The 24000-nt window shown below is 35.2% G+C and overlaps 1 protein-coding gene across 1 annotated transcript in view; it reads right to left on the bottom strand.

The window, feature by feature from the left end:
- The window catches only part of adamts18 (ADAM metallopeptidase with thrombospondin type 1 motif, 18), a 131767-nt gene that overhangs the window by 53119 nt on the left and 54648 nt on the right, over positions 1 to 24000 (bottom strand). The window contains 1 exon segment of the mRNA XM_062070620.1: positions 5837 to 6009. Within this exon segment, the coding sequence (XP_061926604.1) occupies positions 5837 to 6009 (173 nt within the window).

Genomic DNA, 24000 nt, shown 5'->3' with positions numbered 1-24000 from the left:
TATATATATATATATATATATATATATATATATATATATATATATATATATATATATGGAACAACTAATCGATTAAATCGATTAAAATCGATTATTAAAATAGTTGGCGATTAATTTAGTCATCGATTCGTTGGATCTATGCTATGCGCATGCGCAAAGTTTTTATTATTTTTTATTTATTTTTTTATTTATTTATTTATTTGTATTTTTTTTAATTTTTTAATAAACCTTTATTTATAAACTGCAACATTTACAAACAGCTGAGAAACAATAATCAAAATAAGTATGGTGCCAGTATGCTGTTTTTTTCCAATAAAATACTGGATAGGATGGAAATGTAGTTTGTCTCTTTTATCTGATTATTAATCGATTAATCGAAGTAATAATCGACAGATTAATTGATTATCAAATTAATCGTTAGTTGCAGCCCTAATATATATATATATATATATATATATATATATATATATATATATATATATATATATATATATATATATATATATATATATATATATATATATATATATATATATATATATTAGGGCTGCAACTAATATATATATATATATATATATATATATATATATTAGGGCTGCAACTAACGATGTGTAACTTTTGCCGTCCAAACACAGCATTTATTTGTATGACCCTATCCAGACAACCTTTCCTAGTCATGGTGCAGAAAAAAACCTATTCAACCTGCACAAAAAGTCAACACACTTTGTCACACATAACACAACCTGCTCCATGGAATTTGTGGATATTATTTTTAAAAATTCAAAATGACACCCATTTAAATTCGTTGCAAGGCATGATGGGAAAAATGCAAGACACTCGGTCGACATTGTCCATGTTTGACTTTTAGCTCCTTGATATTTCTGATTGATTACAAAGCTTTGAAGAGGTCGTCACAGAAGTAAACAAGGTAGGAGTCAAACTTTCACATACTATTATATATATATACCATTATGTAATATTATTATAATTATATTATATTAATTATATATCCATTATATTATCATAATATAATCGATTAAATCGATTAAAATCGATTATTAAAATAGTTGGCGATTAATTTAGCCATCGATTCGTTGGATCTATGCTATGCGCATGCGCAGAGTTTTTTTATTTTATTTTATTTTTTTTTAATATTTTTTTATTTTTTTATTTTTTAATAAACCTTTATTTATAAACTGCAACATTTACAAACAGCTGAGAAACAATAATCAAAATAAGTATGGTGCCAGTATGCTGTTTTTTTCCAATAAAATACTGGATAGGATGGAAATGTAGTTTGTCTCCTTTATCCGATTATTAATCGATTAATCGAAGTAATAATCGACAGATTAATCGATTATCAAATTAATCGTTAGTTGCAGCCCTAATATATATATATATATATTAGGGCTGCAACTAACGATGTGTAACTTTTGCCGTTCAAACACAGCATTTATTTGTACGACCCTATCCGGACAACCTTTCCTAGTCATGGTGCAGAAAAAAAACTATTCAACCTGCACAAAAAGTCAACACACTTTGTCACACATAACACAACCTGCTCAATGGAATTTGTGGATATTATTTTTAAAAATTCAAAATGACATCCATTTAAATCCGTTGCAAGGCATGATGGGAAAAATGCAAGACACTCGGTCGACATTGTCCATGTTTGACTTTTAGCTGCTTGATATTTCTGATTGATTACAAAGCTTTGAAGAGGTCGTCACAGAAGTAAACAAGGTAGGAGTCAAACTTTCACATATTATTATATATATATACTATTATGTAATATTATTTTAATTATATTATATTAATTATATATCCATTATATTATCATAATATGTAAACACACACAACTATATATATTAGGGCTGCAACAACTAATCGATTAAATTGATTAAAATCGATTATTAAAATAGTTGGCGATTAATTTAGTCATCGATTCGTTGGATCTATGCTATGCGCATGCGCAGAGTTTTGTTTTTGTTTGTTTGTTTTTTTTAAATTATTATTATTATTTTTTTTTTTTTTTAAATAAACCTTTATTTATAAACTGCAACATTTACAAACAGCTGAGAAACAATAATCAAAATAAGTATGTTGCCAGAATGCTGTTTTTTTTCCAATAAAATACTGGATAGGATGGAAATGTAGTTTGTCTCTTTTATCTGATTATTAATCGATTAATCGAAGTAATAATCGACAGATTAATCGATTATCAAATTAATCGTATATATATATATATATATATTAGGGCTGCAACTAACGATGTGTAACTTTTGCCGTCCAAACACAGCATTTATTTGTACGACCCTATCCGGACAACCTTTCCTAGTCATGGTGCAGAAAAAAACTATTCAACCTGCACAAAAAGTCAACACACTTTGTCACACATAACACAACCTGCTCCATGGAATTTGTGGATATTATTTTTAAAAATTCAAAATGACACCCATTTAAATCCATTGCAAGGCATGATGGGAAAAATGCAAGACACTCGGTCGACATTGTCCATGTTTGACTTTTAGCTGCTTGATATTTCTGATTGATTACAAAGCTTTGAAGAGGTCGTCACAGAAGTAAACAAGGTAGGAATCAAACTTTCACATACTATTATATATATATACTATTATGTAATATTATTATAATTATATTATATTAATTATATATCCATTATATTATCATAATATGTAAACACACACAACTATATATATTAGGGCTGCAACAACTAATCGATTAAATCGATTAAAATCGATTATTAAAATAGTTGGCGATTAATTTAGTCATCGATTCATTGGATCTATGCTATGCGCAGAGTTTTTTTTATTTTATTTTATTTTTTAAAAATATTTTATTGTATTATTTTTTTAATTTTTTTAAATAAACCTTTATTTATAAACTGCAACATTTACAAACAGCTGAAAAACAATAATCAAAATATGTATGGTGCCAGAATGCTGTTTTTTTCCAATAAAATACTGGATAGGATGGAAATGTAGTTTGTCTCTTTTATCTGATTATTAATCGATTAATCGAAGTAATAATCAACAGATTAATTGATTATCAAATGAATCGTTAGTTTCAGCCCTAATATATCTATATATCTATATATCTATATATATATATATATATATATATATATATATATATATATATGTCTTAATTAGATTATCCAAAAAATAGTGCTCGATACCGTGGTAGAGCGTAATATGTATGTGTGGGGAAAAAATCGCAAGACTATTTCATCTCTACAGGCCTGTTCCACGAGGGGTTTACCTCAATCCTCAGGATATTTAAAATCTCCTGAGGATTGAGGTAAACCCCTCATGAAACAGGCCTGTAGAGATTAAATAGTCTTGTGATTTTTTTCCCACACATACATATATATATATATATATATATATATATATATATATATATATATATATATATATATATATATATATATATATATATATATATATATATATATATATATATATATAGTTACTTTGCATGTAGTCAGTTTTCGACCAAACTTTTTTAGCCCAATGCAAGACGGCACCAAGTAGCCCAATAGTCTCCTCCCCAACCCGGAGATGGCACTCCACCCTTTTCCGGGCGAGAACCATGGACTCGGACTTGGAGTACAGTACAGGACTTTTTTGTACAGTAAATTTTTAATCATCGATTCTAGTCACCTCTCTTTTTTCCGACAGCCATAGAATAGAATAATCTAGGAGGACTCTTCCCGGTAACAGGGTCCCAATCCGTCCCCGTCTCTTAGTACCTGTTTTTAGCCAATGGAAAATGTCAAAAACTGCACCAACCTGAGTAGTTACCAGGAATATTATCATGTCAAGGCTGGTACATGTGCCAACCTTCACACACACGATATTGTCCTTTCGGTCATAACCCAAAGCTCATGACCATAGGTGAGGATGGCAACGTAGATCGACAGGTAAATTGAGAGTTTTGCCTTCCGGCTCAGCTCCTTCTTCACCACAACGGATCGATACAGCGTCCGCATTACTGAAGACGCCGCACCGATCCACCTGTCGATCTCACCATCCACTCTTCCCCCACTCATGAACAAGACTCCGAGGTACTTGAACTCCTCCACTTGGGGCAGAGTCTCCTCCCCAACCCGGAGATGGCACTCCACCCTTTTCCCGGGCGAGAACCATGGACTCGGACTTGGAGTACAGTACAGGACTTTTTTGTACAGTAAATTCTTAATCATCGATTCTAGTCACCTCTCTTTTTTCCGACAGCCACAGAATAGAATAATCTAGGAGGACTCTTCCCGGTAACAGGGTCCCAATCCGTCCCCGTGTCTTAGTACCTGTTTTTAGCCAATGGAAAACGTCAAAAACTGCACCAACCTGAGTAGTTACCAGGAATATTATCATATCAAGGCTGGTACATGTGCCAACCTTCACACACGCTTGTACCCATGATCTTGTCCTTTCGGTCATAACCCAAAGCTCATGACCATAGGTGAGGATGGGAACGTAGATCGACCGGTAAATTGAGAGCTGTGCCTTCCGGCTCAGCTCCTTCTTCACCACAACGGATCGATACAGCGTCCGCATTACTGAAGACGCCGCACCGATCCACCTGTCGATCTCACGATCCACTCTTCCCCCACTCATGAACAAGACTCCGAGGTACTTGAACTCCTCCACTTGGGGCAGAGTCTCCTCCCCAACCCGGAGATGGCACTCCACCCTTTTCCGGGCGAGAACCATGGACTCGGACTTGGAGTACAGTACAGGACTTTTTTGTAAAGTAAATTGTTAATCATCGATTCTAGTCACCTCTCTTTTTTCCGACAGCCATAGAATAGAATAATCTAGGAGGACTCTTCCCGGTAACAGGGTCCCAATCCGTCCCCGTCTCGTAGTACCTGTTTTTAGCCAATGGAAAACATCAAAAACTGCACCAACCTGAGTAGTTACCAGGAATATTATCATATCAAGGCTGGTACATGTGCCAACCTTCACACACGACAAATCTCCTGGGTCGTTCTGCCAAAACCAAACTGACTAAGCAAAGGTGGTCCAATGTTGCCGGTTGTTGGGGGTTAAACCTGGACTGGCAAGACCAGCAAAGCCTGAATGGCAGAAGACAGGCACTGACAATGAAGTCTTCTCTGGGGATTTATTGTCTGCTTCAAAATTCGAGTCTGAGCAGCTGCCCGCGGTTGAAATAAACGACAACAAAGGTGACTCGGCCCGAGGTCCCGAAGGCACTTTAGAATATGTTCCTCCAAACATAACCTCCTATTCATCAAGAGTCTAAAGAGGCCTGGGACGCCGGCCAAACACACCGCTGTCCTTCACTACCCTCCCTTTCTCTGCGCTCGCTCAAGGCCAGGAGGCTTCCTTTTCAAATCCCTTCCCACTGTGCGGAGGGGTGCAAGTGGCTGCATGCCTGCCATGCATATTACACAGAGTGATAGTTTCCTCCAGCTTCTTTGGCCCCAGACAAGCCGGCAGTAAATAGAGCTTGGCATCGCAGAAAAAAAGCCCATTAAAGAGATTGGGGCTGGAACAGCACGGCGCAGAATACAGAAGATCAAGCCGAATTAAGACGAGACAAAGCTCGCCGGCGCTGCTTTGTGTGTTTAGGAGCCGGCCAATCAGACGCTCCCCGCTCTTGTTCTTAGTGTCGGAATACAACAAATTGTGTGGTGTCTTTCGGAGTCCTACGAAAGCTCTTAAAAGATTGAAAATCTCTTGCCAAAATGTTCCAAAGGGATCATTTACAGGCAACTAGCTGAGAGAAGACTTGAAATTTGCGGTTTTCACACAGGACGCATCCAAGGACACAGTCAAGCTCGAATATTTACCTTCTACTTTGGTGTACGGCTTCCACTTGTAGTACCAGCCCCTGAAGGGCTTGCTGTTGTACTCGGCGCACTGCTGGGTCCGGAAGTCCACCGTGTTGTGCGGGCACGGCCGGGTGTTACACAGCTGGTTGAGACGGTTGGAGCCCGGACAGAAATTACCGTTGTACTGCGGCCTGATCAAAGAAAAGAGAAAACCCACCCAGGATTAGTGTGAGAAAACTGTGGCGTAGAGTAATCAAAAGTGTTGGCTTGGAAGGATTTCAGAAGTGAACGTTTGGCCTGGTGGCTTCTCTCAACAGCCCTAGGACATCCATTGTTACGAGTAATTCATAAAAAAGAATAATTGGTGTAACGACCGGGTCGCATCGTGGTGCGAGGTGTTCTCCCAAGGATGCAGACGGCTCGGACACAGCTTGCAGGTAGGAAAATGATTTATTTCCACAAATAAATCAGACAGAAAAAAACAAAAACGACTAGCGTGGGAGCTAGTAAGCAAAATAATATAGCATGAGAGCTAGCAGGAAACAAGGTGGTCGTTAGCTGTTGCGTGAAAGCAAATTAGGAAGCCAGGCCGAGTGAGGCCAGGGCAAAGACTAAATAGCCCTCTGATTAGTGCCCGGACAACAGGTGAGCGTCTCGAACACTAACCAGAGGCAGCTGAGCATAATCTGCTGTCATGGCAACAGAAACGAACAAACACAAGGGGCTGAAAACACATGTGACTAGAAAACTTAAACAAACTATGATCCGGGCAGCGGATCCTAACAGTACCCCCCCCTAAAAGGACAGATTCCAGATGTCCCTTGAAAACAAAAAAACAACTGGAACCCAAAAAAAAAAGCAATAGTTCACGAGTCAAGGGCGGGCGGGTGGGTGACTTGGTGGTGGGTCGCCAGGCCACGTGTCCCCGAATCCACCGGGGAAGGGTCAGGTGGCGGCGGCGAATGGAACGCCGCCGCCGCTGGCGAGGCGGGCGAGGCGGGCGACCACGGTAAGGCCACATTCGTGGCCGCCGAGAAGGTGGGCGTGAGTGGCGCCAGAATTTCAGCAGCCTCTGAGTCCTCTGAGAGAGCTGCTTGCGCAGCCGGACCACTCGAGGTCGCTGAGACGTCGCCGTGGAAGCGGTCGCTGTCGTGGCAGCCGGAGTCGCTGTCGTGGCAGCAGGAGTCGCTGTCGTGGCAGCAGGAGTCGCTGTCGTGGCAGCCGGAGTCGCTGTCGTGGCAGCCGGAGTCGCTGTCGTGGCAGCAGGAGTCGCTGTCGTGGCAGCCGGTGCTGGTGCGAGAACCAGTCGTAGTGCAGGTGCTGGTGCGAGAACCAGCCGTGGTGCAGGTGCTGGTGCGAGAACCAGCCGTGGTGCAGGTGCTGGTGTGAGAACCAGTCGTGGTGCAGGTACTGGTGCGAGAACCAGTCGTGGTGCAGGTACTGGTGCGAGAACCAGTCGTGGTGCAGGTACTGGTGCGAGAACCAGTCGTGGTGCAGGTACTGGTGCGAGAACCAGTCGTGGTGCAGGTACTGGTGCGAGAACCAGTCGTGGTGCAGGTACTGGTGCGAGAACCAGTCGTGGTGCAGGTACTGGTGCGAGAACCAGCCGTGGTGCAGGTACTGGTCTGGGAACCAGCCGAGGTGCAGGTACTGGTGTGGGAACCAGCCGAGGTGCAGGTACTGGTGTGGGAACCAGCCGAGGTGCAGGTACTGGTGTGGGAACCAGCCGAGGTGCAGGTACTGGTGTGGGAACCAGCCGAGGTGCAGGTACTGGTGTGGGAACCAGCCGAGGTGCAGGTACTGGTGTGGGAACCAGCCGAGGTGCAGGTACTGGTGTGGGAACCAGCCGAGGTGCAGGTACTGGAACCTGTGGTGGAGCTGGTGCTAGCCTTAGCCTTGGCGCTAGCTTAGGTGCAGGTGGCCTAGCTGGCGGTTGCGGCTTAGCAGGCCGTCGGACTGGTGGCGGTGGCCGAGCAGGAGGTTGCGGCTTAACACGCCGTTGTGCCACCCCACTCGCACAGCTCCCAGTACTAGCCCCCCCCTCAAAAAGCGGATCCCAGACGCGCTCCTTGCGGACTGGAACCGTCTTCAAGGGTGGGTGGAGGGTGGTCAGGGGGAGGGCTGAATCCTCTCCTCTAAATTGTCCAAACTGTCTATTGTCACCCCACACTTGAGACTGGGACTGACTAGACTTAGTCCTTAAAAAAATGTCCTGATAATGATTAATCGCAGAGTTAAGGTTACTTGAAAATGGCTGGCAGGAAGAATTGACATGATGTCTAAAAAAGTCTTTGTCTATGACGTCATCCAAAGTGGGCGGGATGACGTCATCCGTGTGGGACTCTAGCTGACTGACAGCCCAATCGGTGAAATGTTTGGCAAAGTGGTCAATTGGGTTGCCAAACATTTGAGGAGGGGAATCTTGGGCTGAATATTGCTTACTGTGTACCGGTGGAGGAGTCTGTGGGAGTGGCGCGTCTTTGCAGCGAAGTGAAGACCTCTTTGGTGGCTTCCGTCTTCGCTGACGCGTCCGGTGGTGCGGAGGTGTGGCGATGTCCTCGGGCCAAACGGAGTGGATTGGGACCAACTTTCCGTTAGGACCCCAGATCAGGTCCTGGCGCTCCGAGGGGGAATAGCGGAGAGTCTCCGCCTCCATTGCTCGCAACACCATCCACGCACCTTCGTCCATCTCCTCCGACGTGCTCGTTGCGGGAGAACTTCTTGCTGCTGGCTTCCTACTGTAACGACCGGGTCGCATCGTGGTGCGAGGTGTTCTCCCAAGGATGCAGACGGCTCGGACACAGCTTGCAGGTAGGAAAATGATTTATTTCCACAAATAAATCAGACAAAAAAAAACAAAAACGACTAGCGTGGGAGCTAGTAAGCAAAATAATATAGCATGAGAGCTAGCAGGAAACAAGGTGGTCGTTAGCTGTTGCGTGAAAGCAAATTAGGAAGCCAGGCCGAGTGAGGCCAGGGCAAAGACTAAATAGCCCTCTGATTAGTGCCCGGACAACAGGTGAGCGTCTCGAACACTAACCAGAGGCAGCTGAGCATAATCTGCTGTCATGGCAACAGAAACGAACAAACACAAGGGGCTGAAAACACATGTGACTAGAAAACTTAAACAAACTATGATCCGGGCAGCGGATCCTAACAATTGGCGCCTTAAAACAACTCCCTGACGAGTCTAATCTGTCAACACCTATACAAAACTGAAGCAACACGTGGAACAAACAGAGGTGAGGAAGATATCTGGGAGAACTTCTTAAGGTTGGATTCAAAGGAATCCACAGAACTGGCTGAGGGCATCGTTTCTTTAGCCAGTCGGTATCTGGCAGTTGGAGAAGGGTCTAGCTGCGGCCGCCGACACTATTCCAAGTCTCGCCTACTCTAAGTTCCGCCTACAAGGGTGAAGACAACGGAATTGAACCATGGTTTAAAGACATGATCAGAGTGGTGCTGACAACACCAGAGTGGACACTTGATTTGTAACAAGATCCAAGATGGCAAATGTAACGCAACGTGGTTGTTATTATTTCGGTTGTTGAATGCATTGCTTTTTCGGCTGGTTATAAACAATCCTAACCCCAACCCAAACCCAAACCTAACCCGAACAGTAACCTTAACTTATTCCCAGCAGTATTTTTTTTCTTCCATTTATTTCTGATTTCCGTGTTGCGTGTGGTCTCTCCAGCTTCACTTCGGTTTAAGACACCCTTCACTTCCGTTGTCGTCACCCCTGAGTGGGCGCGACTGAGACTTAAAGTCGGCAGGACTTAGAGTGACAGCTAGACCCTTCTCCAACTGCCAGATACCGACTGGTAAAGAAACGATGCCCTCAGCCAGTCCAGGAGCTTTTCTTACATGTTCCTGTCCTATATGTGTACTATGTTAGATCCCAAGTTGGCGCCTTAAAACAACTCCCTGACGAGTCTAATATGTCAACAACTATACAAAACTGAACCGACACGTGGAACAAACTTATGTGAGGGAGATATCTTGGAGAATTTCTGAAGGTTGGACTCAAAGGGAGCCACAGGACTGGCTGAGGGCCTCGTTTCTTTAGCCAGTCAGTATCTGGCAGTTTGGGAAGGGTCCAGCTGCGGCCACAGACAGTCAAAGTCACTCAGGGGTGACGGCAACGGAGGTGAAGAGTGTCTTAAACAGAAGTGAAGCTGGAGAGACCGTACGCAACACTGATATCAGAAATAACTGAGTAAAAAAATACTGCTGAAAATAAGTTATGTTTACAGTTTGAGTTAAGGCAAGGATTAGGTTTGCGTTGGGGTTATGTTGGGTTAGGTTTGGGTTGGGGTTAGGGTGGGGGTTAGGTTGGGGTTCAGAATCAGAATCCCTTTATTGTCATTGCATGGAAACAACGAAATTGAACAGCAATCCAGCTCAGTGCTTTTAAAACAACCTACATAGAATACTCTTAAGACAAGGGCGGTATAGCTCGGTTGGTAGAGTGGCCGTGCCATCAACCTGAGGGTTGCAGGTTCGATTCCCGCTTCCGCCATCCTAGTCACTGCCGTTGTGTCCTTGGGCAAGACACTTTACCCACCTGCTCTCAGTGCCACCCACACTGGTTTAAATGTAACTTAGATATTGGGTTTTCACTATGTAAAGCGCTTTGAGTCACTAGAGAAAAGCGCTATATAAATATAATTCACTTCACTTCACTTCACAACAAACAATAATAACAATTTTAAAAACATAATAAAAATTGTAAAAACATATTTGGGTTGGGTTTAGGGTAAGGGTTAGGTTTGGGTTTTGGTTGGGGTTGGGGTTACAGTGGGGGTTAGGTTGGGGTCTGAGTTGGGTTTAGGGCAAGGATTAGTTTTGGGTTTGGGTTTGGGTTAGGGTTAAGTTTGGGTTTGGGTTTGGTTTTTGGCTAAGCTTGTATATAACCAGCCAAAAAAGCAATGCATTCAACAACCGAAATAATAACAACCATGGTGTGTTACATTTGCCATCCCGGATCACGTTACAAATCAAGTGTCCACTCTGGCCATGTCTTTAAACCATGGTTCATGGTTGTCGTCACCCTTGTGGGCGGAACTTAGAATAGTGTCTGCGGCCGCAGATAGACCCTTCTTCAACTGCCAGATACCGACTGGCTAAAGAAACGATGCTCTCAGCCAGTCCTGTGGATCCCTTTGAATCCAACCTTAAGAATTTTTCCCAGATACTGTATCTACCTCACATCAGTTTGTTCCACGTGTCGGTTCAGTTTTGTAAAGTTGTCGACAGATTAGACTCGTCAGGGAGTTGTTTTAAGGCGCCAATCATTTTTTTGTTGGATAATTACTTGTAACAACCTGAGACCTAACATGGTACACATGTAGGACAGGAACATGGAAGAAAAGCTCCTGCAGTTAAAACCCTTGCCGTTAAGATTCTAATTCATTGTTATCTCTTCCTTGTTTATTCTCCTGGGATCTGGACTCTGGACAAGTTCTTCACGGACCTTGCTTCGTGCACGGGGAAGAGAAAATGTCCCGCGTGTTCCCACAACATTGGATGTGTACAGTTGTAATTAAGGCCATTAACAGTTCTAGTCCGACCACTGGTTGACTAATTCATTCATTAGGAAGTGTTTCTATGGAGTGAAATTACTGGCAAAACTCCAAAAACACACAAAAAATGATTTGCAAGCATAAAAAAAATTCTTAAATTAAAAAAACAGTTTCCAAGTAAAAAAAAATATATAAATTATTTAAGTAAAAAAACAATTTTCAAGTATAAAAAAAGTATTCAGTTAAAAAAAAGCTTTACAGTTTTAAAGAAAAAAGCTATTTTCTTCTACTAAAAACTACTAAAATATTTTCCTCAATTAAAAACACAATTTACACGTATAAAAACAATTTCCTGCAAGTAAAAAAATGATTCCCAAGTATAAAAAAAATTCTTAAATTAAAAAAACAGTTTCCAAGTAAAAAAAAAAGCTATTTTCTTCTATAAAGAAATTTGCAAGTAAAAAAAAAAAAAAAAAATTTTTTAAGTAAAAAAACGATTTTCAAGTATAACAAAATTATTCAGTTAAAAAAAAGCTTTCCAATGTTAAAGAAAAAGCTATTTTCTTCTACTAAAAACTACTAAAATATTTTCCTCAATTAAAAACACAATTTACAAGTATAAAAACAATTTCCTGCAAGTAAAAAAATGATTCGCAAGTATAAAAAAAAATATTAAATTAAAAAAACAGTTTCCAAGTAAAAAAAAAAAGCAATTTTCTTCTATAAAAATAATTTGCAAATAGAAAAGAACAAAACCATTTTCTTTAAGTAAAAAAACGATTTTCAAGAAGAAAAAAAAATTTCAGTAAAAAAAAAACCTTTCCAATTTTAAAGAAAAAAACTATTTTCTTCTACTAAAAACAAAAAAATTTTGCAAGTAAAAAAACAAAAAAAATATTAGGAAGTGATTCTATGGAGTGAAATTACTGGCAAAACTCCAAAAACACACAAAAAATGATTCGCAAGTGTAAAAACGATTGTCTACAAATAAAAAGTATTAAAATAAATGTATTCAATTAAAAAAACAGTTTCCAAGTACAAAAAAAGCTATTTTTGTCTATAAAAAAATTTGCAAGTAAAAAAACATAAATATAAAAAAATCTTTAAGTAAAAAAACGATTTTCAAGTATGAAAAAAATTATTCAGTTAAAAAAAAGCTTTCCAATTTTAAAGAAAAAAACTATTTTCTTCTACTAAAAATGAAAAAATGTTGCAAGTAAAAAAACAAAAAAATATATTAGGAAGTGTTTCTATGGAGTGAAATTACTGGCAAAACTCCAAAAACACACAAAAAATGATTCGGAAGTATAAAAACGATTTTCTACAAATAAAAAGTATTAAAAAAATTCTTCAATTAAAAAAACAGTTTCCAAGTAAAAAATAAAAAGCTATTTTCTTCTATTAAAAACAATGTGCAAGTAAAAAAAACTAAAAAACTATTTTCTTTAAGTAAAAAAACGATTTTCAAGTATAAAAAATGTATTCAGTTAAAAAAAATCTTTCCAATTTTAAAGAAAAAAGCTATTTTCTTCTACTAAACACGAAAAAATTTTGCAAGTAAAAAAACAAAACAATTATTACGAAGTGTTTCTATGGAGTGAAATTACTGGCAAAAGTCCAAAAACACACAACAAATTATTCAGAAGTATAAAAACGTTTTTTTTTACAAATAAAAAGTCTAAACAAAATTATTCAATTAAAAAAACAGTTTCCAAGTTTAAAAAAAAAATGTTTTTTTTTCTATAAAAAAATTTGCAAGTAAAAAAAATAAAATAAATTATTTTAGTCAAAAAATCATTTTCCAATATAAAAAAATTATTTAGTTAAAAAAAAGCTTTCTAATTTTAAAGAAAAAAGCTATTTTCTTTTACTAAAAACGAAAAAATGCGCAAGTAAAAAAATATATATTTTCTTTAAGTAAAAAAACAATTTTCAAGTATAAATACAGACAGCCATCAGACTGTATAATGCATAGGTTCCTTGACTGCACTTAAATGTAGAGTATATGTAGAATATATTTATGTTATTTATATATTATATATATTATATTATATTATGTATTTACTTATATTTAATATTGTCTATTGTGAGCAAACTGTGGTGCTGAATTTCCCCCAGGGATCAATAAAGTACTTTCTATTCTCTTCTATTCTATTTCTATTCTATAAAAAATGTATTCAGTTAAAAACAAGCTTTCCAATTTTATTTTCTTCTACTAAAAATGGAAAAATGTGCAAAGTAAAAAAAACAAAAAAATATTTTCCTTAATTAAAAACACAATTTACAAGTATAAAAACAATTTCCTGCAAGTAAAAAAATATATTTTTAAGTATAAAAAAATATTTTCTTCAAGTTGACACACTTTCACCCTCAGCACCAGCGATTTGCACTCTTCAACGACAGGCGCATGGTGCCGTCCGCCCAAAAATGACAAAGGTGAAGCTTACACGTTAACTTACAGGTTGAGCTTGTTTACCCTCTCTTCCGTTCGCCATTTTACTCTCCGCCCTTTGTCGGCCTTCTTAAATTGACTCAATCCTGTAGCAGCGCCACTTTTTGAGTCACGGGTGAAATATTACTACCAAACATTTGAACTTGAAGACAATTGTTTTTATATACTTGCGACTCTTTTGGGACACGAGTAAAAACATTTTGTGTGTTTTTGGAGTCATTTCACTCCAACCGTTTTCCCTCGGCTTTGAGTCGTAGTTTGATACCATTTCTACGGACCACAATAAAAGCAGGTTTGCCAAGAACCCAAAAATAATTAGTTGCGTATAAATAAAGAGCAGCGTTGAGTTCTACCGTCAACCACCACATGTCGGAGAGCGTCTGTTGACATTTAGCGAGCGCTGACGTTTCCCACAGCCTTTAAACTCATCGCCAGGCATTCCAGCACGACCCCCGGCAGAGAAAATTGAGGATCGCTATTTATGCCGTTTTGCCGAGCGCAAGGCCGGCGCGGTACGCAGGCGGGGCGGGACGGAAGAACCATGCTGATCAAAGATGTCTCGTAAAAAACCGAACTAGAAACAGAAACCCAGACCTGAAGACGGGAGTCTTTTGGATTAGTCGGGGAAATAAATGGGATATAGCAAAGAATCGTCCTGAAAAATGTGGTTATGTGCTTAGAGAGGAGGTCTGAGGTGCACCTGATAGACCCAGGGGCAGACCCGGGTCCCAGAGGAGGGTCTGCGGTGCACCTGATAGACCCAGGGACAGACCCGGGTCCCAGAGGAGGGTCTGCGGTGCACCTGATAGACCCAGGGACAGACCCGGGTCCCAGAGGAGGTCTGCGGTGCACCTGATAGACCCAGGGACAGACCCGGGTCCCAGAGGAGGGTCTGCGGTGCACCTGATAGACCCAGGGACAGACCCGGGTCCCAGAGGAGGTCTGCGGTGCAACTGATAGACCCAGGGACAGACCCAAGGACAGACCCAAGGACAGACCCAGGTCCCAGAGGAGGTTCTGGGACCTGGGACATATTCCTCTTTGAAATATTTTTGGGGAAATATTTCATATTTTGCGTGTTTTCCGTAAAATATATGTTTGCTCTGACAAAAACAGCTCAAAATAAAATACAATAAAAAAATAATAAAAATGTATAATCGATGGATAGATCTTAAGTTCCATCCAGTGATTTAAGTTTTGAAAGTAAAAAAAAAAAAAAGTTTGATTTATTTTTAACACTTTAATGAGTGTGGGCCTTTTGCATCCCTAAGAATTTTTTTGTCTTTTTTTGTCTTTTTCAACTGTCATAATTCTAAAATAATAATGAATCAAAATCAATGTTGTTATGAATTGTTGATCTAAAATCTTCACATCAAATATTCCACTTTGATATATGTTTTTTGGGGAAAATATTTAATATTTTGCATGTTTGCCGTAAAAAAAAAGTTTTCTCTGACAAAAACAGAATTACGGAGCCCCTAAAGGGACTTTTTTTTTTTTTTTTTAGCACACGAGAAACTTTTTATAAAGTTATAAATAAAAATTTAAAAAATGTATATATATTTATATTTTTTAAATTTTTTTTAGACAGTATCTCATGCTCGTGCGCACGAGATACATGTCTAAAAAAAAATAAAATTAAAATAAAAAAATTATTAAAAAAATGTTTTCCCCCATGTCACTTTAGGGGCTCCGTAATACGGAGCCCCTAAAGGGACATAGGGGAATTTTTTTTTTTTTTTTTTTTAGACATGTATCTCGTGCGCACGAGAGACTTTTTAAAGTTATGAAAAATAAAAAAAATTTAAATGTATATTTATATATATTTTTTTCTTTTTTTTTCTTTTAGACATGTATCTCATGCGCACGAGAAACTTTTTTGTGCGCACGAGATACATGTCTAAAAATAATAAAATTAAAATAAAAAAATTATTAAACTTTTTTTTCCCCCATGTCCTTTTAGGGGCTCCCTACATCCCTAACAATTTTTGTGGCTTTTTTTTTTGTCTTTTTCAACTGTCATAATTCAAAAATAATAATGGATCAAAATCAATGTTGTTATGAATTATTGATGTAATTACTTCACATCAAATATTCCAATTTTAAATGGGGTTTTTGGGGGAAAATATTGCATATTTTGTGTGTTTGCCGTGAAAAAAAATTACATTTTCTCTGACAAAAATAATAATTTAAGTGTTGAAAGTAAAAAATAAAAAAAAATGTAACACTTTAATAAGTGTGGGCCTTTTGAATTTTAGTGGCTTTTTCAACTGTCATTGTTCGAAAAATAATAATGAATCAAAATCAATGTTGTTATGAATTGTTGATCTAAAAACTTCACATCAAATATTCCACTTGGAAATATGTTTTTTGGGGGAAAATATTTCATATTTTGCATGTTTGCTGTAAAAAAAAAAAGTTTTCTCTGACAAAAACAGCATAAAATAAAAACATTTAAAAAAATAATAAAAATGTATAATCGATGGATAGATCTTAAGTTCCATTCAGTGATTTAAGTCTTGAAAGTAAAAATGTATTTTGCGTGGCCCTTTTGCATCTCTAAGAATTTTGTTGTCTTTTTTTTTTCTTTTTCAACTGTCATAATTCAAAAATAATAATGGATCAAAATCAATGTTGTTATGAATTATTGATCTAATTACTTCGCATCAAATATTCCAATTTTAAATGGGGTTTTTTGGGGATAATATTGCATATTTTGTGTGTTTACCGTGAAAAAAATGTATGTTAAAGTAAAAAAAAAAAGTGAGTTATTTTTTAACACTTTAATGTTTTAATGTTTTTAACACTTTTGAATTTTAATGGCTTTTTTAACTGTCATTGTTCGAAAAATAATAATGAATCAAAATCAATGTTGTTATAAATGATTGATCTATTCAAGGCTCCAATAACTTCACATCAAATATTCCACTTTGAAATATTTTTGGGAAAAATATTGCATTTTATTTTTTTTGTCTTTTTGTCTTTTTCAACTGTCATAATTCAAAAATAATAATGGATCAAAATCAATGTTGTTATGAATTATTGATCTAATTACTTCACATCAAATATTCCAATTTGAAAATTTTGGGGGGGAAAATATTGCATATTTTGTGTTTGCCGTGAAAAAAAGTTCATTTCTGTGACAAAAATAATAATTTAAATGTTGAAAGTAAAAAAAATATATATTATTTATTTTTTAACACTTTAATAAGTGTGGCCCTTTTGAATTTTAGTGGCTTTTTTAACTGTCATTGTTTGAAAAATAATAATGAATCAAAATCAATGTTGTTATGAATTATTGATCTAATAACTTCACATCAAATATTCCACTTTGAAATATGTTTTTGGGGGGAAAATATTTCATATTTTGTGTGTTTGCCGTAAAAAAAAAAAGTTTTGTAAGACAAAAACAGCATAAAATAAAACAATTTAAAAAATAATAAAAATGTATAATCGATGGATAGATCTTAAGTTCCATCCAGTGATTTAAATTTTGAAAGTAAAAATGTATTTCAGATTTTGTGTGGCTTTTTTTTGTCATAATTCAAAAATAATAATGGATCAAAATCAATGTTGTTATGAATTATTGATCTAAAAACTTCAAATCAAATATTCCAATTTTAAATGTTTTTTGGGGGGAAAATATTGCATATTTTGTGTGTTTGCCATAAAAAAAATTAAATTTTCTCTGACAAAAGTAATGATTTAAGTTTTGAAAGTAAAAATGTATCTTGCGTGGCCCGTTTTTCATCCCTAAAAATGTTTTTGTCTTTTTTTTTTTTTCAACTGTCATAATTTAAAAATAATAATGGACCAAAATCAATGTTGTTATGAATTATTGATCTAATTACTTCACATCAAATATTCCAATTTTAAATGGGGTTTTTTGGGGAAAATATTGCATATTTTGTGGGTTTGCTGTGAAAAAAATTACATTTTCTCTGACAAAAATAATAATTTAAGTGTTGAAAGTAAAAAATAAAAAAAAATGTAACACTTTAATAAGTGTGGGCCTTTTGAATTTTAGTGGCTTTTTCAACTGTCATTGTTCGAAAAATAATAATGAATCAAAATCAATGTTGCTATGAATTGTTGATCTAAAAACTTCACATCAAATATTCCACTTTGAAATATGTTTTTTGGGGGAAAATATTTCATATTTTGCATGTTTGCTGTAAAAAAAAAAAGTTTTCTCTGACAAAAACAGCATAAAATAAAAACATTTAAAAAAATAATAAAAATGTATAATCGATGGATAGATCTTAAGTTCCATTCAGTGATTTAAGTCTTGAAAGTAAAAATGTATTTTGCGTGGCCCTTTTGCATCTCTAAGAATTTTGTTGTCTTTTTTTTTTTCTTTTTCAACTGTCATAATTCAAAAATAATAATGGATCAAAATCAATGTTGTTATGAATTATTGATCTAATTACTTCGCATCAAATATTCCAATTTTAAATGGTTTTTTTTGGGGATAATATTGCATATTTTGTGTGTTTACCGTGAAAAAATGTATGTTAAAGTAAAAAAAAAAAGTGAGTTATTTTTTAACACTTTAATGTTTTAATGTTTTTAACACTTTTGAATTTTAATGGCTTTTTTAACTGTCATTGTTCGAAAAATAATAATGAATCAAAATCAATGTTGTTATAAATGATTGATCTATTCAAGGCTCCAATAACTTCACATCAAATATTCCACTTTGAAATATTTTTTGGAAAAATATTGCATTTTATTTTTTTTGTCTTTTTGTCTTTTTCAACTGTCATAATTCAAAAATAATAATGGATCAAAATCAATGTTGTTATGAATTATTGATCTAATTACTTCACATCAAATATTCCAATTTGAAAATTTTGGGGGGGAAAATATTGCATATTTTGTGTTTGCCGTGAAAAAAAGTTCATTTCTGTGACAAAAATAATAATTTAAATGTTGAAAGTAAAAAAAATATATATTATTTATTTTTTAACACTTTAATAAGTGTGGCCCTTTTGAATTTTAGTGGCTTTTTGAACTGTCATTGTTTGAAAAATAATAATGAATCAAAATCAATGTTGTTATGAATTATTGATCTAATAACTTCACATCAAATATTCCACTTTGAAATATGTTTTTGGGGGGAAAATATTTCATATTTTGTGTGTTTGCCGTAAAAAAAAAAAGTTTTGTAAGACAAAAACAGCATAAAATAAAACAATTTTAAAAATAATAAAAATGTATAATCGATGGATAGATCTTAAGTTCCATCCAGTGATTTAAATTTTGAAAGTAAAAATGTATTTCAGATTTTGTGTGGCTTTTTTTTGTCATAATTCAAAAATAATAATGGATCAAAATCAATGTTGTTATGAATTATTGATCTAAAAACTTCACATCAAATATTCCAATTTTAAATGTTTTTTGGGGGGAAAATATTGCATATTTTGTGTGTTTGCCATAAAAAAAATTACATTTTCTCTGACAAAAGTAATGATTTAAGTTTTGAAAGTAAAAATGTATCTTGCGTGGCCCGTTTTTCATCCCTAAAAATGTTTTTGTCTTTTTTTTTTTTTCAACTGTCATAATTTAAAAATAATAATGGACCAAAATCAATGTTGTTATGAATTATTGATCTAATTACTTCACATCAAATATTCCAATTTTAAATGGGGTTTTTTGGGGAAAATATTGCATATTTTGTGGGTTTGCTGTGAAAAAAATTACATTTTCTCTGACAAAAATAATAATTTAAGTGTTGAAAGTAAAAAATATATATATTATTTATTTTTTAACACTTTAATAAGTGTGGGCCTTTTGAATTTTAGTGGCTTTTTCAACTGTCATTGTTCGAAAAATAATAATGAATCAAAATGAATGTTATGAATTGTTGATATAATAACTTCACATCAAATATTCCACTTTGAAATATGTTTTTTGGGGGAAAATATTTCATATTTTGTGTGTTTGCCGTAAAAAAAAAAAGTTTTCTCAGACAAAAACAGCATAAAATAAAAAAAATAAAAAATAATAATAAAAAGGTATAATCGATGGATAGATCTTAAATTCCATCCAGTGATTTAAATTTTGAAAGTAAAAATTTATTTCAGATCTTTTGTGGCTTTTTTTTGTCATAATTCAAAAATAATAATGGATCAAAATCAATGTTGTTATGAATTATTGATCTAAAAACTTCACATCAAATATTCCAATTTTAAATGTTTTTTGGGGGGAAAATATTGCATATTTTGTGTGTTTGCCATAAAAAAAATTAAATTTTCTCTGACAAAAATAATTATTTAAGTTTTGAAAGTAAAAATGTATTTTGCGTGGCCCGTTTTTTATCCCTAAAAATGTTTTTGTCTTTTTTTTTTTTTTCAACTGTCATAATTCAAAAATAATAATGGACCAAAATCAATGTTGTTATGAATTATTGATCTAATTACTTCACATCAAATATTCCAATTTTAAATGGGGTTTTTTGGGGAAAATATTGCATATTTTGTGGGTTTGCTGTGAAAAAAATTACATTTTCTCTGACAAAAATAATAATTTAAATGTTGAAAGTAAAAAAGATATATATTATTTATTTTTTAACACTTTAATAAGTGTGGGCCTTTTGAATTTTAGTGGCTTTTTCAACTGTCATTGTTCGAAAAATAATAATGAATCAAAATGAATGTTATGAATTGTTGATCTAATAACTTCACATCAAATATTCCACTTTGAAATATGTTTTTTTGGGGAAAAATATTTCATATTTTGCGTGTTTGCCGTAAAAAAAAAAAGTTTTCTCAGACAAAAACAGCATAAAATAAAAAAATGTAAAAAATAATAAAAATGTATAATCGATGGATAGATCTTAAGTTCCATCCAGTGATTTAAGTGTTGAAAGTAAAAATGTATTTTGCGTGGCCCGTTTTTTATCCCTAAAAATGTTTTTGTCTTTTTTTTTTTTTTTTTCAACTGTCATAATTTAAAAATAATAATGAATCAAAATCAATGTTGTTATGAATTATTTATCTAATAACTTCACATCAAATATTCCACTTTGAAATATGTTTTTTGGGGGAAAAATATTTCATATTTTGCGTGTTTGCCGTAAAAAAAAAAAATTTTCTCAGACAAAAACAGCATAAAATAAAAAAATAAAAACAATAATAAAAAGGTATAATCGATGGATAGATCTTAAATTCCATCCAGTGATTTAAGTTTTGAAAGTAAAAAAAAAAAAAAAGTATGATTTATTTTTAACACTTTAATGAGTGTGGCCCTTTTGCATCCCTAAGAATTGTTGTGGCTTTTTTTTGTCTTTTTTAACTGTCATAAATCAAAAATAATAATGGATCAAAATCAATGTTGTTATGAATTATTGATCTAATTACTTCACATCAAATATTCCACTTTGATATGTTTTTTGGGGGAAAATATTGCATATTTTGTGTGTTTGACAAGAAAAAAAGTACATTTTCTCTGAGAAAAATAATAATTTAAGTATTTATTTTTTAACACTTTAATAAGTGTGGCCCTTTTGAATTTTAGTGGCTTTTTCAACTGTCATTGTTCGAAAAATAATACTGAATCAAAATCAATGTTGTTATAAATGATTGATCCATTCAAGGCTCCAATAACTTCACATCAAATATTCCACTTTGAAATATTTTTTGGAAAAATATTGCATTTTATTTTTTATTTTTTTTATTTTATTTTTTTTGTCTTTTTCAACTGTCATAATTCGAAAATAATAATGGATCAAAATCAATGTTGTTATGAATTACTGATCTAATGACTTCACATCAAATATTCAAATTTGACATTTTTTTTTGGGGGGGGGGGGGGAATATTGCATATTTTGTGTGTTTGCCGTGAAAAAAAGTTCATTTTCTCTGACAAAAATAATAATTTAAGTGTTGAAAGTAAAACAAAAATATATTATTTATTTTTTAACACTTTAATAAGTTTGGCCCTTTTGAATTTTAGTGGCTTTTTCAACTGTCATTGTTCGAAAAATAATAATGAATCAAAATCAATGTTATGAATTGTTGATCTATTAACTTCACATCAAATATTCCACTTTGAAATATGTTTTTTTGGGGAAAAATATTTCATATTTTGTGTGTTTGCCATAAAAAAAAAAAAAAAGTTTTCTCAGACAAAAACAGCATAAAATTAAAAAATGTAAAAAATAATTTTAAAAAAAAGTTCCATCCAGTGATTTAAGTTTTGAAAGTTAAAAAAAAAAAGTATGATTTATTTTTAAGACGAATTTTAGTGCCTTTTTTTGTCTTTTTCAACTGTCATATTTCAAAAATAATAGTGGATCAAAATCAATGTTGTTATGAATTATTGATCTAATGACTTCACATCAAATATTCCAATTTGACATGTTTTTTTGGGGAAAATATTGCATATTTTGTGTGTTTGACATGAAAAAAAGTACATTTTCTCTGACAAAAATAATGGTTTAAGTGTTGGAAGTAAAAAAAATATATTTTATTCATTTTTTACTTTTAGTGGTAATAATGAATCAAAATCAATGTTGTTATAAATGATTGATCTAGTCAAGGCTCCAATAACTTCACATCAAATATTCCAATTTGAAATATTTTGGGGAAAAATATTGCATATTTTGTGCGTTTGCTATAATAAAAAACTAAATTTTCTATGACAAAAAAACCCCATGAAACAAACAAACAAACATTGTAAAAATGTACAATTGATGGACGGAGCTGAAGTTGATGCTGACATTTAAGCGTTGAAAAAAACTTATTTTTAACACTTTTTTTACGAGAGTGAATTTATTCATTTTAATGAGATTCAAAAACTGTCATAGCTCCAAAAATAATAATGGATCAAAATGAATGTTGTTATGAATTATTGATCAAATAACTTCACATCAATGCTGGGGAAGATGGAGATGGTGACCCTAATCTCCCCTTGGCTTGTTGGTGAGGATTAGGCTGCGTTTGATCTGGCAGGTGGTCTACAGGGGGGGGTAGATTCCTTTAAACTTTAGTCTGCTGATTCCACAGAAGAAGACGTCCATTGGTGACCCTTCAAGGCTCTTCTAGGTTTACGTGATCAAGAACCAAATAAAGACTAATAAATAAATAAAGTAGCAATGATTGTCACACACACGCTAGGTGGGGCGAAATTATTCCCTGCATTTGACCCATCACCCTTGATCACCCCCTGGGAGGTGAGGGGAGCAGTGAGCAGCAGCGGTGGTCGCGCCCGGGAATCATTTTTGGTGATTTAACCCCCAATTCAATAGCCTGAGCTTCATCCTTGGTGCATACCTTTTTTTTCCCTTTTTTTTCTTAGAAAATTGCAACATTACCTAGTGGTCGTTTGTTCGAGTCTGCTCTCAGTGCTGCTGGAGTGATCTAGGTACATTAGCATCAAGCTAACGCATTTTTTGTGGACAAGCGGAGCCTTACTTTACTAACGTCGGAGACGTTTTTTTCAAGTCGATCGCTTTGTTGGCGTTGAAAATTGCAACATTACCCCAGATGTAGTTTGAGGTAATGCTCTCAGTGCTGCTGGAGTGATCTAGGTACATTAGCATCAAAGCTAGCGCATTTGTGGACAAGCGGAGCCTTACTTTACTAACCTTGGAGCTGTTTTTTTCAAGTCGATCGCTTTAGTTGGCGTTGAAAATTGCAACATTACCCCAGACGTAGTTTGGCCCAGTCTGCTCTCAGTGCTGCTGGAGTGATCTAGGTACATTAGCATCAAGCTATTATATTTGTGGACAAGCGGAGCCTTACTTTACTAACCTCGGAGCTGTTTTTTTCAAGTCGATCGCTTTGTTGGCGTTGAAAATTGCAACACTACCCCAGACGTAGTTTGGCCGAGTCTGCTCTCAGTGCTGCTTGAGTGATCTAGGTACATTAGCATCAAAGCTAGCGCATTTGTGGACAAGCGGAGCCCTACTTTACTAACCTCTGATCTGTTTTTTTCAAGTCAATCACTTTGTTGCCGTTGAAAATTGCAACATTACCCCAGACGTAGTTTGGCCGAGTCTGCTCTCAGTGCTGCTTGAGTGATCTAGGTACATTAGCATCAAGCTAGCGCATTTGTGGATAAGCGGAGCCTTACTTTAATAACGTCGGAGCTGTTTTTTTCAAGTCAATCGCTTTGTTGCCGTTGAAAATTGCAACATTACCCCAGACGTAGTTTGAGGTAAGGCTCTCAGTGCTGCTGGAGTGATCTAGGTACATTAGCAT

The sequence above is a fragment of the Entelurus aequoreus genome, linkage group LG02 (assembly GCF_033978785.1).
Source record: "Entelurus aequoreus isolate RoL-2023_Sb linkage group LG02, RoL_Eaeq_v1.1, whole genome shotgun sequence".
Lineage (NCBI taxonomy): Eukaryota > Metazoa > Chordata > Actinopteri > Syngnathiformes > Syngnathidae > Entelurus > Entelurus aequoreus.
This window is presented reverse-complemented; position numbering and strand designations above follow the sequence as displayed.